This window comes from Dreissena polymorpha, chromosome 7 (genome assembly GCF_020536995.1).
Source record: "Dreissena polymorpha isolate Duluth1 chromosome 7, UMN_Dpol_1.0, whole genome shotgun sequence".
NCBI classification, from domain to species: Eukaryota; Metazoa; Mollusca; class Bivalvia; order Myida; family Dreissenidae; genus Dreissena; species Dreissena polymorpha.
This window is the reverse complement of record NC_068361.1, coordinates 14,532,713-14,551,010: the sequence shown is the minus strand read 5'-3', so window position 1 is coordinate 14,551,010 and position 18,298 is coordinate 14,532,713. Positions and strand designations below refer to the sequence as shown.

At 36.2% G+C, this 18,298-nt stretch overlaps 1 protein-coding gene across 3 annotated transcripts in view; it reads left to right on the top strand.

Annotated features, from left to right (window-relative positions):
• The window catches only part of LOC127839340 (BTB/POZ domain-containing protein 6-A-like), a 170,368-nt gene that overhangs the window by 24,288 nt on the left and 127,782 nt on the right, over positions 1-18,298 (top strand). The window contains exon 2 of one of the 3 annotated variants that reach the window (XM_052367680.1): positions 9,901-10,148. The exons of the other annotated variants lie outside the window; for them this stretch is intronic. Coding sequence (XP_052223640.1) covers positions 9,904-10,148 — 245 coding nt within the window. The 5' untranslated portion in view covers positions 9,901-9,903. The remainder of the gene's footprint in view (positions 1-9,900; positions 10,149-18,298) is intronic. 3 annotated transcript variants of the gene reach the window in all.

Below are 18,298 nucleotides of genomic sequence, written 5' to 3'. Positions count from 1 at the left end.
GCAGATGTGCGTACAATGCAAGGGAGGTAATTCCTATAGCCATATTTGACCATGAAGTTCCAGGTCTTAATACACCCACATGTTTTGGACTAGATATTTGTCTTATGGTAATATGATGCCATTGAAGCAAGATTAGAGCCCCAAAACAATGACCTGGTGATATTTTGCAGATAAAACCTTCATTTGTGGGAGACTTTATAGGCCAGGGTATCATTTTTGTTAAAGTTGCTATTCAGTGAACATCTATTTTTCTACTTTGGACCTACATTTTTACTAAGAGTGAAAATGCCTTCTAATTACAGAAAAAGTGCGGGGAAAATTAGCACACGCAGGAGCAGAGGCAAGAAAGCTACGCAGTTTAAGCTGGTAAACAAGCCAAAATGGACCACATCAACTGAAATACACCAACCTGGAGTTTCCAGTGAAAGTTCCGAGGCGCCGAAAGCTTCAAAACGACTGGTACGGCTGACAGACAAGGAAGCCAGGGACAGTCAATGCGTCAGAACAACGGCAGGGGTAGCACAGGCAGACACCCTAGCATACACTCTCAGACCTAAAACTGAAAAGGAAGAAAAAACAGATTGTAAATGTGACCCCAATGAAAATTTCATCGTGAATAATGAGAAAATGCTGGAAATTATTAAAGATGTACATGCAAGTGGATGTAAGAAGCCAAACATAAAAATGAAAGCTTCACGTGCTGGTCTGTGCGTCTACATCTGTGTAAAATGTAGCTACTGTGGATTTAAATCCCAAACATTGCCAATGTCAGACACAATCCAGACAGCAAGAGGCCCCCCTGCAGGATTTTTGAACTATTTAGTAGCAATGCCAGTGCTAAAATCTAAAATTGGAATGAATGATGTAGCTACTGTATTAACATGGCTTAATATTAAGGCACCATGCAAACAAACTTTTCAAAAAAAGTTTAATGACTTGGGACAAGCACAAACAGAACTGAGCGACAAACAATTGGAACTAAATCAGGAATATGTCGCAAATGTCATGAAAAAAGCTGGCTTCGAACCGGCAGTCGACATCCAATTTGACGTCGCTTAAACATGTAGACCCCAAGGGGGGGGGGGGGTGGGAAAAGTCTACACAAAGCTTTGGGGCCCTTGTAGAACACAATACAGGTCAAAAACTCCCACTTGCTATAGCCATGGCCAACAAACATTGCAGGAGAAGGTACTGCAGGCATGATAACTGCTCAAAACCTTTGCAGCTGAGGCCTCCATTGCAAGCAGTGAGCGAGTATTACTGCATAGGTCATTGGATAATGTGAAAGATGGTCCTTTGGCAGTAAAGTCAATAACCACCGACTCTGGTACGCAATCGGCAAAGGCTATACGGGATTACTATGAGCTTCAAAAGAAAACAAATCACTTAAAAAAGCAGACGGCCACCCACTACAAGTGCTTTGTTCACAAGCTGAGAGCTCTCGAAAGACATGTGCGTGCCGCAAAGTAAGACATCAAATCCATTCCAAAAAAGTACAACAAAGACGAATACATGCGTAAGCTGGCCAGCTGCCTCCGCTGCCGAGTGCGCATTGAACTGGAAAGACTGCGCGCAAAACAGAGCTGCAGTGATGAGCTTTTTCTTCGATCGGCCAAATTTGCTATAGAAAACATCATGCATTGCTTCTCCGGAGATCACAAGATGTGCAAGGAACGCTCACAAGTGTGCACCTATCGAGTGACCAGCTCGTACAAACATTTGCCCTATGGAGAGCCACTAGCACTCCAGGAGAGTGACAAGAAAATTGTTATAGGAAACATTAATAAAACATTTGATGCCATGGGGTTGAAAGAAGTGGCAAAGCTCTTTAACACAAATGCTTTTGAGAGCTTAAATGCATCTGTGTTTCATTATGCGCCAAAACTGCATTCTATGCTAGAAACTTCGCCGCTCTGTGTCATTCTGCAGTTCATACAAGGTCTTTGGTGCCCAGCAAATCATCAATGAATGTGGCAGAAAAGGTGACAGGGAAAAAAGTCAGTTTACATAGCATGATATATAACCAACTGAAGGCCAAGGATCGCAGACGGGAATATGACAGCCGCAGGAAGGCCTCAGTGCGGTACAAAATAGTCAGATTCTACCTTATAAAGCGGCACGCAAAAAGAGCCCTGTACCGGGACGGTCTATATGCCTCTGAAAGTATGCCATCTACAAGTGCTGCTGACCATAGCTATGGACTTAGAGTGTAAAACAGAAAAACTTGTGATGTACAGTACATGCAAACTGCAAACGGCAACATAACAATAACCTAACTTGTATATTTACCGTCGACCACAGACAGCATTCCCTGAAGCCCCTGTGACCTGTGCATTGACCATTTGTTAGGCACACTTTGCGGGAATTATTAACAGTTACTGGCTCATACGATAAATGCTCTATATTAATGCAAAGCTTATTATGGCAGAGGTGTGAGATATGGATATTGCGCTGCAGTGCACTGTGTACGGGATCACACAGATAGTACTTGAGACGGTGGACTTTTAGCTTGATGCGCTTGACCGATACAACAACACGGTGCACACCATAGCCGTACCTATCTGTTTCACCAGTCCACGGGCAACACAGACCAACCAACTCACTCTTTTCACACAGAACAGCTTCCAGTTTCACTACAAGCTGATCCGGGGGAAAACTCGAAAAAAAGCAGCGGCCATGAGTCATACGTTCTTAAGCACAGATAAATCTGAAGAAAAGTGAAGCAAATACTCTTAATTTTGTAGCATCTCATTCTATTATGCCTATTTAGAAGATTTCACTCTCTGAAAGGTAAATTCAAACCACCTATGATAAGTATAGTGGTTAAACTGTCATGCAAAGTAGGGTTTTATTAAAAAATCAGGCTTACCTCCCCTACTGAAATGTTAATATCTCTGCTCAAATTGGTCAAAATTGAATGGGAAAACTGTTTTTAGGTGTTGATGATTCTATTTTATCAAAAATCGTCACCTTTGACTATGCGGCGTTGGGTGTGAAATTTGGCATTTTTTACCTTAAGATAGCAGTCAAAAGTTTTAAATTCATCTAAATTTGAATTATTTGTATACTTCAGTCAATTCTGGGTGAAACTGGGTGGTTTTCTTCGTGAAATAACTGCAATGTACAAGTGCATACTATTTTTAGCAAGCATATCAGCGGCGGCATTTTCACGCAACTTTTTGGTCATTTTTTCAGTTTTCTACCCAAGTCTTAAAATCACTCAATTTGCATAGATATGAAATGAAGGTATAATCATATTGCCCCAAATGACTCATTACAAGTGTTATCATTCATTCTGAGTCCAAAATTGTTCACAACAGTGGTCATAGTTAAACAATAAAATGAATTTTGATGATTTTTTCACTAAAATCAGTGTGTTTTACTCACTTTTCATCAAAGTTGATGCACATATAGGGGTTAAAATGGTTTGAAATGCACTAAATGTTGTATAAATAGTTGATTTAAGTCAACTTGGTATTACTTGCATAAACATCTAAGCCTATGGAACAAAGAAACAGAGACTGCAGCTCTAAAGCAGATGTGCGTACAAAGCAAGGGAGGTAATTCCTATAGCCATATTTGACCATGAAGTTCCAGGTCTTAATACACTCACATGTTTTGGACTAGATATTTGTCTTATGGTAATATGATGCCATTGAAGCAAGATTAGAGCCCCAAAACAATGACCTGGTGATATTTTGCAGATAAAACCTTCATTTGTGGGAGACTTTATAGGCCAGGGTATCATTTTTGTTAAAGTTGCTATTCAGTGAACATCTATTTTTCTACTTTGGACCTACATTTTTACTAAGAGTGAAAATGCCTTCTAATTACAGAAAAAGTGCGGGGAAAATTAGCACACGCAGGAGCAGAGGCAAGAAAGCTACGCAGTTTAAGCTGGTAAACAAGCCAAAATGGACCACATCAACTGAAATACACCAACCTGGAGTTTCCAGTGAAAGTTCCGAGGCGCCGAAAGCTTCAAAACGACTGGTACGGCTGACAGACAAGGAAGCCAGGGACAGCCAATGCGTAAGAACAACGGCAGGGGTAGCACAGGCAGACACCCTAGCATACACTCTCAGACCTAAAACTGAAACGGAAGAAAAAACAGATTTTAAATGTGACCCCAATGAAAATTTCATCGTGAATAATGAGAAAATGCTGGCAATTAATAAAGATGTACATGCAAGTGGATGTAAGAAGCCAAACATGAAAATGAAAGCTTCACGTGCTGGTCTGTGCGTCTACATCTGTGTAAAATGTAGCTACTGTGGATTTAAATCCCAAACATTGCCAATGTCAGACACAATCCAGACAGCAAGAGGCCCCCCTGCAGGATTTTTGACCTATGTAGTAGCAATGCCAGTGCTAAAATCTAAAATTGGAATGAATGATGTAGCTACTGTATTAACATGGCTTAATATTAAGGCACCATGCAAACAAACATTTCAAAAAAAGTTTAATGACTTGGGACAAGCACAAACAGAACTGAGCGACAAACAATTGGAACTAAATCAGGAATATGTCGCAAATGTCATGAAAAAAGCTGGCTTCGAACCGGCAGTCGACATCCAATTTGACGTCGCTTAAACATGTAGACCCCAAGGAGGGGTGGGAAAAGTCTACACAAAGCTTTGGGGCCCTTGTAGAACACAATACAGGTCAAAAACTCCCACTTGCTATAGCCATGGCCAACAAACATTGCAGGAGAAGGTACTGCAGGCATGATTATTGCTCAAAAACCTTTGCAGCTCAGGCCTCCATTGCAAGCAGTGAGCGAGTATTACTGCATAGGTCATTGGATAATGTGAAAGATGGTCCTTTGGCAGTAAAGTCAATAACCACCGACTCTGGTACGCAATCGGCAAAGGCTATACGGGATTACTATGAGCTTCAAAAGAAAACAAATCACTTAAAAAAGCAGACGGCCACCCACTACAAGTGCTTTGTTCACAAGCTGAGAGCTCTCGAAAGACATGTGCGTGCCGCAAAGTCAGACATCAAATCCATTCCAAAAAAGTACAACAAAGACGAATACATGCGTATGCTGGCCAGCTGCCTCCGCTGCCGAGTGCGCATTGAACTGGAAAGACTGCGAAAACAGAGCTGCAGTGATGAGCTTTTTCTTCGATCGGCCAAATTTGCTATAGAAAACATCATGCATTGCTTCTCCGGAGATCACAAGATGTGCAAGGAACGCTCACAAGTGTGCACCTATCGAGTGACCAGCTCGTACAAACATTTGCCCTATGGAGAGCCACTAGCACTCCAGGAGAGTGACAAGAAAATTGTTATAGGAAACATTAATAAAACATTTGATGCCAAGGGATTGAAAGAAGTGGCAAAGCTCTTTAACACAAATGCTTTTGAGAGCTTAAATGCATCTGTGTTTCATTATGCGCCAAAACTGCATTCTATGCTAGAAACTTTGCAGCTCTGTGTCATTCTGCAGTTCATACAAGGTCTTTGGTGCCCAGCAAATCATCAATGAATGTGGCAGAAAAGGTGACAGGGAAAAAAAACAGTTTACATAGCATGATATACAACCAACTGAAGGCCAAGGATCGCAGACGGGAATATGAAAGTCGCAGGAAGGCCTCAGTGCGGTACAAAATAGTCAGATTCTACCTTATAAAGCGGCACGCAAACAGAGCCCTGTACCGGGACGGTCTATATGCCTCTGAAAGTATGCCATCTACAAGTGCTGCTGACCATAGCTATGGACTTAGAGTGTAAAACAGAAAAACTTGTGATGTACAGTACATGAAAACTGCAAACGGCAACATAACAATAACCTAACTTGTATATTTACCGCCGACCACAGACAGCATTCCCTGAAGCCCCTGTGACCTGAGCATTGACCATTTGTAAGGCACACTTTGCGGGAATTATTAACAGTTACTGGCTCATACGATAAATGCTCTATATTAATGCAAAGCTTATTATGGCAGAGGTATGAGATATGGATATTGCGCTGCAGTGCACTGTGTACGGGATCACACAGATAGTACTTGAGACGGTGGACTTTTAGCTTGATGCGCTTGCCCGATACAACAACACGGTGCACACCATAGCCGTACCTATCTGTTTCACCAGTCCACAGGCAACACAGACCAACCAACTCACTCTTTTCACACAGAACAGCTTCCAGTTTCACTACAAGCTGATCCGGGGGAAAACTCGAAAAAAAAAGCAGCGGCCATGAGTCATAGGTTCTTAAGCACAGATAAATCTGAAGAAAAGTGAAGCAAATACTCTTAATTTTGTAGCATCACATTCTATTATGCCTATTTAGAAGATTTCACTCTCTGAAAGGTAAATTTAAACCACCTATGATAAGTATAGTGGTTAAACTGTCATGCAAAGTAGGGTTTTATTAAAAAATCAGGCTTACCTCCCCCTACTGAAATGTTAATATCTATGCTCAAATTGGTCAAAATTAAATAGGAAAACTGTTTTTAGGTGTTGATGATTCTATTTTATCAAAAATCGTCACCTTTGACTATGCGGCGTTGGGTGTGAAATTTGGCATTTTTTACCTTAAGGGGGCAGTCTACAGTTTTTCTGGAAAATCCGCAGGCCGACAAGCACTGGTCTGCAAAACACCCTCAAAACAAGGCCTTCAGTCACAACCTGAAAATATATTCAGACCATATTCATTGCGGCCCATCAACAGCTTGAAAATAAAGCACAAAACAATGCAGAAAATGCTCTTTAAATATATATCTGGGGTAAAATAGACCTTTTCGGGGGTCTCGGAAATCGCCCATAAAAACCCCATTTTAAGATAAACCCGGCAATCAAATTTAAATTTCCGGGTAAGAATACGCACACAGTCGACAACATGCTTTGCACTATCAAAGCAAATGCTTTCAAACTAACCCAAACAAAATGGGTCATTACCGTTTACTTTTTTCGCACTGTTAACTTATTTAAACCCACCGTTGAAATCTGTCAAATGCCGGCTGCTTCAAGCAGGAAGCACATGTCTTTACTTCTCACTCAGCATGTTGTTGTTGTTGACTAAAATTCAGGTCACTTAGTTTCAAATTACTAAAAACATGTGAAATTACTAGAATATGGACCATTTATACTCAGGGGCCAATGCGCAGATAAGGCTTAAAAACTGTAGAATGCCTCCTTAATACGTGGCTCATACCTGTCGAATTTGATTAAACGATTTATTAACTTTATAATCAAACAACCGTTTTAATACTTATTAAATACATTAAAGTATTAAAGATTACATTCAACACTATACATTCTACGTAGAAAACAGCGTACAAGGAAATATTTACTTGCACCTTTATAACAGCACATTTGGGTGACGTAGAATCAGGTAAGTTGATATATTGTTATAAAGTAACTGAAAATAAATATGTATCGGACCAAGATGTATTACACAATGCTCTTAAGATGAGTTTAGTATAATTCAAGCACTATAAGTCAATAGGATGTAATAAATCTAACCGTGCCTATGACAATATTCTTTTGAATTATATTTTAATTTAGTCTTTAAATCGAAAGTAGAACAAATACCTTAAATGACGCTCGGGAAATCAAAGCGTTGGGCGCATCGATTTGTGAGCAAAGTGCATCACTAGAAACATAATAATTGACAGAACACTTTTAAAGGGTTCTTATTTTAATAAGTGCAAAAAAAATACAGCATGACAGAAGACAGGTTTAAATAAGAATAAAAACATCAATCAAATTCATTGAATAGATATCCGTAGCCAAAATCATTCACCAGGTTTTCCGAAGGAAAAAGCTCGTTATTAGATTGGCGAATGTCGGCGGGCTGGCGGGCGGGCTGGTGGGCTGGCGGGCGGGCTGGCGGGCGGGCGGAACAAGATTGTCCGGGCCATAACTATGTCGTTCATTGTGAGATTTTTAAATCATTTGGCACATTTGTTCACCATTATTGGACGGTGTGTCGCGCGAAAGAATAACTTCAATATCTCCAAGGTCAAGGTCACACTCTGAGTTCAAAGGTCAAAAATCACCATAAATGAGCTTGTCCGGGCCATTACTATGTCAATCATTGTGAGATTTCATAATCATTTGATACGTTTGTTTACCACCATTGGACGGTGTGTCGCGTGAAAGAATTACGCCAATATTTCCAAGGTCAAGGTCACACTTTGAGTTTAAAGGTAAAAAATAACCATAAATGAGATTTTCCGGGCCAGAACTATGTCAATCATTGTGAGATTTTATAATCATTTGGCACGTTTGTTCACCATTATTGGACGTTGTGTTGCGCGAAAGAATAACGTCAATATCTCCAAGGTCAAGGTCACAATTTGAGTTGAAAACCTGGTTTTTTGACAATTTTGTCCATTGTTTTGTTAATGTATAGGTATAAATCCCTCAAAATACTGTATAATCTTAAAACACAAAGTGTAGGGTAAATGTGTTTATGCATTTCATTTCTCCTCTGACATTTATATCTATACACCCATAAAGTTTTGTGTTGAAAACTTGTAGCGTATCTGAGGTATAGCCATGAAAAAACATCATTCGAAAACATCAAAGGGCAATCTCTCTTATTCAATAAAGTGTATGGTTTGGGTTCTTTTGCAAGATAACTCATTGATAACTCTTCAACCATTAAGTTTCATGTTGAAAAATTGTATTATATCTGATATTTGCCCTCAAAATTAACATCTTGCAAAAAACAACAAAGAGCAATAACAATTTATTTAAGAATGTGTAGGGTTATGGTTCTTAAGCGTGGCTCTTCTCGTCATTGATATCAATACACTAATGAAGTTTCATGTTGAAATATTGTATGGTATATGAGATAAAGACCTTACCATTTACACCATGCAAAAACACAAAGGGCAATTGCTCTTATTTACGTAAGTGTATGGTCATGGTTTTGTGCATGGCACATCTCCTCATTCATATATGGTATGTATTGTCACAAACAAAATAAAAACAAACGTTTTGTTTCTCGTTGAATCTATGTTTCCAGATCACATCAAGCGTTGACATTTTGGCATTTTGCTATATGGAACCCTAATTTTGTATTAACTTTATTTTTCGAAATATTTGACGAAATATTTGTTGATTTTGAGTGTTAATGGGGCTTTAAAGATACTGAAAAGACTATGTGCTTTTGTAAACAATAATAAAAAAAAATCAAAATCTTTGACATTATTGAAATACAGAGTTTCAAAATTGAAGCTCACTGATATAAACGTGCGATGTAGAGATTCGTGAGATACAATGTGTTCCACGTTTTATTATTCAGCAGTTAGTTGTCTTGTATTATTTTATGTTGCTGTGTGGGCGTAAAATATAATATTACGACATATTTTAACAAATGCTAGTTGTTTGCTACTTTAAAGTCGCTTGTATTAAACAACTTTATACAGTTTTTTAATTTATTTTCTGATCAGCACAATTGATACTATAAATCAGGAAAAAAACAGTTATTTTTTCCTTACAAGTACAAAAAAATTAGTTATACAACTTTCGTTTTCGTTTTGCTATACACAAGTATTCCTACTGTATGAAATCTTCAAAATTGCTTCGCAAAACATCTGTTAATATGTGAACTTTAATATTAATATTGTCATCAAATATCAAAATTTGTCAAAATATCAACCTGGAATATACAACATGTCTGCACCAAGAATTATGGTCGGTCGGGTTAGTTGTAACAAACATGTTTGGGCCTCAGTATGTGTCTTCTTTTGGTTCTACAAACACCCTTGCACGGATTAATACTTTACGTTATTCTGAATAATGATTGAATGAAAGAAACCAATACATGTACATACATTTGATTATGTTTTGAAATACAAAGGTACCGGCTTTCAAGCACTTGTGGTAATCAGTCATACAGTTGTCATCTGCAATACACCAGATGTGTTTATTATTTCACAGAAAATGACGACCATGTGGCAGCATTCGGAATCCTTTGCCGACACGAATCTTAAGATGCTTGATGATGAGTATTTGTGTGACGTCATATTAGCTGCCGGAAACGACCACAAACGTCTGAAATGTCACAAATTCATTCTTGCCAGCCGCAGTCCGGTGTTTCACACCATGTTTTACGGCGCATTTGCTGAGTCAAGTGACGTCATTAACATACCGGATATCGAAGAGCCTATACTGAGGATTCTAGTAAGGTAATCGATTTCAAACTTTCAGAGGACTATATATGTGTTGTGAAAAATATGACATTCTAGTTAAAAAATATACAGGTAAAATAAGTCTAACATTCATTCATGTGATGACATTGTACATTTTCTATACTATTAATTTTTAAAACAACATAAATAATTTACGAAAAATTGCTTGTGAGAATTTGAAAGAAACAATGTTAAATGAAAGGTTATAAAACAACTATCTTAGCTAAATTGATTATTTAGACAATACTTATTTTTCTGTGATTATAGGATACAGTATTTAACGCAACCAATTAAACTAAAACAACACATCAAATGTGTTTCGTAACTTTACACATCTTGACATTTCAAGTATTTTAACAAATGTGAGTTGTATGTGTACACATTTGATTTACTTTGTTCAACATAAAATAGAAAGATATTTCTTTACTTGTTAAGTCAGTTAAACTAAAACGTAGATATATTAATATAATACTGATAATCTATTTACGCATGTAAAAACTACTGATAATGTTTATTTCGATTTCTTGCACAAGTTCGCACATGATTGGTTATTAAACATTTTGACATATTTTGATAAATAGGATTTTGAAACACATACAGGGAAAGTACACAGTCAGAAATTTTAACTTGATTTAAAGCAGATGTGTGGCATTCATAAATGCAATGCTGACACTCTATGGGCCTCTGTAACATTGAAATCAGCTGTGTATGTGTTTCAAAACCTTATTTCTTGAAATGAAAACTTGATTATTTAACATGAAACTTTGTAAAAATGTAAAATATACATGTGATATCTTGTGAACCCTTTGTAAGTTCTTAGAAATCGAAACAAAAAATGCGTTTCTAAAAAATATAATATATTATGGGTCTATTATGATAATTGATCACATGATGTCTGTGTTAAAATAAACGTGCTTTTGTGATATTGAATATAATTATGTTTTATTTGTATTTTGTTTCCTTAGGTATTTATACAGCGGCAAAGTAGACCTAACCGCGGACATTGTCATGCCTTTGATATACGCTGCGAATAAATACGATATTTCTGGATTGGAAACCACCTGTGAGTTATTCTTGAAAGAAAGAATCGATCTAAATAATGTATGTATGATATTGGATCAGGCCATACGTTTTGACTACCAAGGTCTAAAACAACAGTGCTTAGATTTCATAGAAAATAAATCGAAATGCGTTTTAGAATCTGACGCATTTGTTGAAATGTCAGTGGAGGGACTAAAAGAGGTTTTTGACATGAACAGAATGTTGTGCAGTGAAAGTGAAGTGTACCTAGCATGCAAACGATGGGCTTCAAAGAGGATTGACTCTACTGAAAAACAGGCGAAAGGAGAAGAAATTCGGAATACACTGGGAGACGAGATTATAAACCTTATAAGATTCTCAAGCATGACTTCAGAAGAGTTCACGGATTTTGTGTCGAATGATAATGTTCTCACTAAAGAAGAAACACTCTCCGTTTACCAAACAATAAAAAAAAAAAAAAAATGTCTCAAAGTTTAAAAACGAAACTAGGGGAATGTCGACCAAACAGTACCTTTTTGTCAGAAGTTTGAGTGTGGGTTATGGTTCCGGTAAGAACTCGAGGTTTCTTCGTATGGCAAATGGTCTCACTTTTACAGTTTCGTCTGAATGTGCAATGACAGGTGTTGATATGTTTCTGCCTGTTTTAGGTGTTGAAGGTTCTGCGGAATGCATAATTGAGATTGTGGAGGGTACTAGAAAGATACATTCACAAAGCGTTCAGGTGTGTCACACTCCTGAACTGACACACAAACTTGTCCATCTTGACAAACCTATTTATCTTATTGGTCAGCAGGAAAATTCAATCACACATAGAACAACGGGAGCGAGACTTCATCAATGCTTGTCAAGTATGGCACAAATAAGCATTCATAATGTGACATTGACGTTGTTCAACTTGAAGATCGGAACAGGTTATGTCAGAAAAAGGGATGATGGAACGACCGTTTACTGCAAACAGTTTCACGGTTATGAATTGTCAATAAACACATTTGACTAACATGTAAGCCATACTCATTTCATTCATATATTTATACAAATATTCCAAAATTACCGAAATATTAATGCGTCAACGTCTACCAATTATTGAACTTTTTCATTCACTTCTGTGTCGAGCGTTCCATCAGACCTACGGACACGTGGAAAAAGTAAACGAGGAAAAGACTTTAACGCAGTTACTTCGTATTAAGGAACACACACACTGCAAGTGTTTTATAACATGAAGACAAAATAATTACTGAAAAAATATTTTGTTAAAAATGTTCCAGACTAAAATATTCATAAATGTAAACCGTCTTTTGTACAGACCAAGAAATTGTATTATTGCAAAACTGTTTAATAAATATGTATGCCCAGTCAACATTATATTATACTTCTAGAAAATATGGTGATGACACACTATTATATGTTATATGTGATATGATAAATACAATCACGACAATATACTAACGTTTTTTTTAATTGCATTGTTAGTCCCCTACCGGTGAAACCGGAGGAGACTTATGGTTTGCGCTCTGTGTGTCTGTGAGTATGTGAATTCTGTCTGTCACACGTTTGTGGATCCTGCGATAACTTTAAAAGTTTTTCATATTTTCATGAAACTTGAAACATGGACAAATGGCAATATGGAGATTATGCACGTCATTTCATTTTGTTGTCAAGAATTCTGGTTGCTATGGCAACAAATAGACTAGAACTATTGCTGAAAATGGTAGAGTTTCACCGGTAGGGGACTTTTATTGCTTGGCAATAGTCTTGTTTATCATGTAGTAGTAAACAATTAAAGTAAATCAAAGATACATATATTTCATGTTTCACCAGGGCATTAAGTAAATGAGATTCACTGCCAATTTAACTATTGTTATGTCCAGATATTTCTATTAAATTTTCCATTCTGCGACTGAAAAGGTAAGAACTTCAGATGTTTTACTTTTCAAACCTTTCTGTCTTTATGTCTAAATCCTTTACTGGAATATTTATTGGAATATAAGGCTATTATAAGTTTCATATTTACTTATTGGCTTCATTTAATTTGTATGTATAACCAATTGCAATTACACGAGAAGCGTGTTTGCATAAAGAAACCTACGCTCGACATAGATTTGAAAAGTTTCCACTAATTTGAACTAATTCTATAAAAAAAATAGACTAAAGCGGTTTGACAGTAACGATAAAAAGGCTGAAAACTACATAATAATAATAAAAATGCATTAAACTTCGGTCGGAACCATTGTTTGTATACCACACATAGCATAATACATTAATTTTAACCAACATATGGCAATATGTTATTTGTCTTACAAATAAACAACAATAACTGTGTGTTTACAACATCATTTAGTATGTAGTTTATTGAATTTTGTTTGATAAACATAAGTGTACGCCCTACGATCGACATATATAGCACGAACATTAAGAATGTTTTGTGCAATTTATGATTTATAAAATACGCGGTTGCAGGTTTTTATCAAAATACTTAATTGTTCATGCAGTCCTTTTACATAGTAGTGTATTTCTTTTATGAGCAGACACGCGTCTTTATTTCGTGAACAAATATCCATAATTAATAGCCAATTATTAAAACAAAACATTAACTTTAGCGCGAGATTGATTATTTTAGTGTGATCATCGCAGAACTGCATAGACCACGTGGAAAAGGCACCTTAATAACAATTTCAAATTTGCGGATCCCTAGCCACACACACACATCTGAACATTAAGTCACACATTGATGAGATACAGGTTTTGAACGATTGAACAAAGGTAAATTGTGAAGAAAGCCAAATACTAGTAGATAGAAATGTTCATGTATTATTAAAACACTTGATAGCAATCGAGTTTTATTACAGGTTAGGGACTGTTTAATATTCATTTTTTTCCGTATGCAAATGCCAGCTTAAAATTTCCCTTTATTTCAGTGTTTTTACATGATTGTTTAAATACCATATACTGGACTATTTTAAGTAACGTCGAATAGCGTTCAACGGATAGTCAAGGTTGATACGAACTCGTTTGTGGTATCAGCATCCTCCTGATTTGGAAGCAGTGTGTATGTCATGTCGTTTTATCATACCACCGCAATGATGTCTTCCTGATAAAACGTTGCCTGATATATTTTTATATCATGGTCAACAAGAAGTTCTTATATCAGTCAATGATAGGAGGTAAGTCATATTGCTCAGAATAAACTATAAAGTAATCATTTTTAGTAAAATCGAATCAGATTCAACAATAAAGACAATTTGATACCAAGATGTAATAAAATATTTTATACACAAATTGCAACACAAACATTTTTTTACAAATATTAAGCGCAAGTGCTCATGACGTCATTATTCACGTCAAACGACAAAATCATATTCGTTCAAGCTTTTAAATGATTGTTTATGATTTCTTTAAAATCGGGGACGTAGGGGTATGATCAACAGAAAACAGGTTACTGCCTGATCTTTTTGTAATACTAGTATATCATGCTCGGCACGAATAAAATAACGGCTCGGCAAGCCTCGCCCTTATATTAGTCTAAGAATGGCCTGATATATTACAAAAAGATCAGGCAGTAACCTGTTATTCTCTATATACTTCTCAGCTGTCCAAAAGCACATTTGGAATATTTTTCTTCGATTATTAACATTTCTTAAATACCCCGCCCTTATAGTAAGAGCTTATTTATATTTATATTTCTTATCTCAATATTCTACTCTACCACAATATAACATGTATGTTAAAGTAAACCGAAAATGAACGTTTCTTCTATTGTAATACAATGTTTATCAATATTATATTATACTAGAGAAGATACGTGTCAATATAAAGGCTGTTGACAACGAGTATATTTTAATGTAAACTATTGTCAAATAAATGCAGGTTGGAATCAGGTTTGAATATTATCTCGAAAGGTGAGAACATTACGATTGCAAACCTCGTAATATCAGAACAGAACATATATTTATTACGACTTGTAAATAGTAGGCCCCTACAATGTCAGTCTTCACCAAACTATTATAGGCATATCAGAAGTTCATATGAAAAGCAAGTGATAAATTTAAATGCTTAAATAGTAGTATATACATACTATAAGATAATGCATTACAGTAATGGGAAAACACTAAATACCGGTAATCGCATTTTTACAAAGTATTTATGAAACAGGATCAGCGATTATGTTGTTAACATTTATGGAAGTAAACTTAATACAATTGGGTCATTTTAAGTATATACTTTGTAATATTATACCATTAAATAGAAGGAAATAGACAATTTATATTGCGTGGGTTATATAAGGCAGCACATTGTATAATCAAACACGTCTGTTACGCATATATATATAGCTAGAGAGATACATTTTAGTTCCGTAAAACAAATGTTAACAAAAGAGTACATAACAAATAACATATCGATATGCATATACATACATATGGATCATTATGCTTATTATATTAGAAAATATACTTAATAAGTGTACACATTTGATATATTAGATTATAGTCATACCATTTAACAAACAAATACACAAACAAACATGCAATAGAACCTGTGGAACACGACACTCAGGTGGTCGTATTTGTGTTCTGAACAACATTCAATGTGGACTTTCTGATCAAAAGGGCTTCTTTAACAAAACAGACAACTTAATAGCTTCTTCTTTTTAACATAATCTCATTAGGCTTTGAAATTTATACACTGGTGGTCGCTTGAAATAATAAGGTTATTTATGTTTTTTTCCTGCTATCGTTGTTACAATGGCATATTAACATAAATGATATTCGTCCTCTATATCACGTGAGCTACAATATTTTTCTTCCATAGCAATTCGTTTAGTACTTAACCTACCCGTTATCTGAGACTTTTAGATAACACATCTAGATATTTTTCGTAATTTTAAAATTCTGTGCACAACATTAAAACAGGATTTTTAAGCGAGTGTAACCAATATTGTTTTAAACAATCTATGACTCTGCATTTAAATTCAGCTAAGAATGCATTGTTGTTAACATACTGATTGTTTTCGAAAACGTACGCGAACCCATAATCATTAAGGAGATTTTTTTACATGTGTCACATAATATATCCTCCCGTTAATACCGTCTCTGAGAACCTCGTTATAAACAACATTTAATATAATATTATCGCTGTCTTTGATCTTAAACCAATATTTAATTATTCTTATGTGTATAAGGATATAAAGTGGATATCTGCCCAGCTCACCATGGACTGCAGCAGAACACGTATTGCTTTTTTACTCGCGAAATATCGCGAAAGATTTTTTTTTCATTAGTTTACAAGGGATATGAAGACAATACATTAAACACAATTAAATATAAATTCGTATTAACAGTGTACCACCCTCGTGGAACGGTCAGTGCCAGGCATTTGATCTTAAAACGGTTAAAAGGCGCGCCGAACTTGATTTTTACCTTAGAGTTGATAAAAAAAAACACAAGCGATGTCTTGTGCATTTACTCACGCGCTTAACAAATCGTGCGAAGAAATGACACATTTCACACAAATATAATAGTCAATATATAGTGTATGCATTATAATCATATCAAAGAGCCAATATATATTCTATGCATTATAATCAAATAAGAAGAACAACACTCCTGGCTAAAACAATGGGAAAATATATTCGTTTATGTAAAATCATCAATCAAATAGGAAAACTTATAAACCGTTTGTAACCCCATTAATCGGTTAATTCGCTTTAACTTGTATTACTTATATATCGGTTGAAATACGCGTTTGATTACAAAAGTGATGCAATTGACGCATGTTAGATTTTGCTGCTACAAGTCCCAGGTTTCATCCCCCGGGAAAGGAAAACGTCTTATTTGTTTGGTTTACTTCCTTTTATAATTGTTTCAAAACTACTCCGAGTAGTATATTTTTATTGGTAAATTAATGTAATTGCCTTTAAGTACTTACGGAAGTAAGTGAGGATGGTCAAAGGCAAATAGCCTATTCGATACGAAATCACACATTAACCAAACCCCATATGTAAATTATTATCAAAACCGGAACGGTTCATGCATAAAAATCACTAACATCCGCTGAACGTATGCAGTAAGTGATTAAATATTTTCAAAGATTGAAATGAAAACGATTGACGCAAATTGCACATGTGTGGAATTTCTTGAAACAAGTCGCTATTCTATATGTAGTTATTAATAATCTACTATCATGTGAACACAAAATACATCGTTGCCGTGTTTGTGTGGTTTTCTTTCACACGTACAATCATGGAAACACTCGATCATGCATAGGCCTATTCGAAATTTTGATAAAAACACGTTTCTTTATGTAATTTCGTTCTGTAATGTTCAATGTTGTAAAAAAAAGTTTAATGCCGTACGTTGTGTATGAGGGTTTTAACCCTCAGAAAGATTATATGGACAAACTGGCATATATTTTTTTTAGAAACCAAAAAAAACAGACGTTTGTATGGCGATTAATGTCTTTCATATCTTGATGTGTTTGCATGTAAAAAGGGGGCGAACACACGGCAAAACGCAAGCTCGACAAATATGCGATTATTTGTCTTTTTGTTCGTGTCCGCTTGTCGACGAAAAAAAAAACAGAGGCGCCAACATGTCAAATTTGTACCCGCAAGAACGACAACACGACACATAGATTCATCGTTCTTTAGCCCATTTATTAAGTGAGTTGGTGCCCCTTATTTCGCGTGTTGGTTTATTTGAAGGTCGACATCACGCGAACAGGAGAGAACGACAAATACACCCGCCGACACGAAAATAAAGGAACTTGTCTATATTTCGTGCGTTTGTGGGTTTGAAGGTAATCAAAATGACACATATGCGCGCTGATAAAACAAACTACATTTGGCTGTTCGGCTAGCGCCGTGGTTGGTACAATCGCTTGTCACATATGCGGCCCGGGTGCAATTCCCGTTCCCGGCAGCATGTGAGTTTGGTCGGTGGTCACTATACCTGACAGATTGGATTTCCATAGGTAACTCCGGCTTCACCACACAACACAAGACTTCACGAACTTTAAAAACTTTCATTCACTTTGAAATAGCTGGAAATAGCATTTATAATTCACAATTTGCCCCAACTTTCTCGAGTCAAGTTACCGGTAGTTCATTAGGT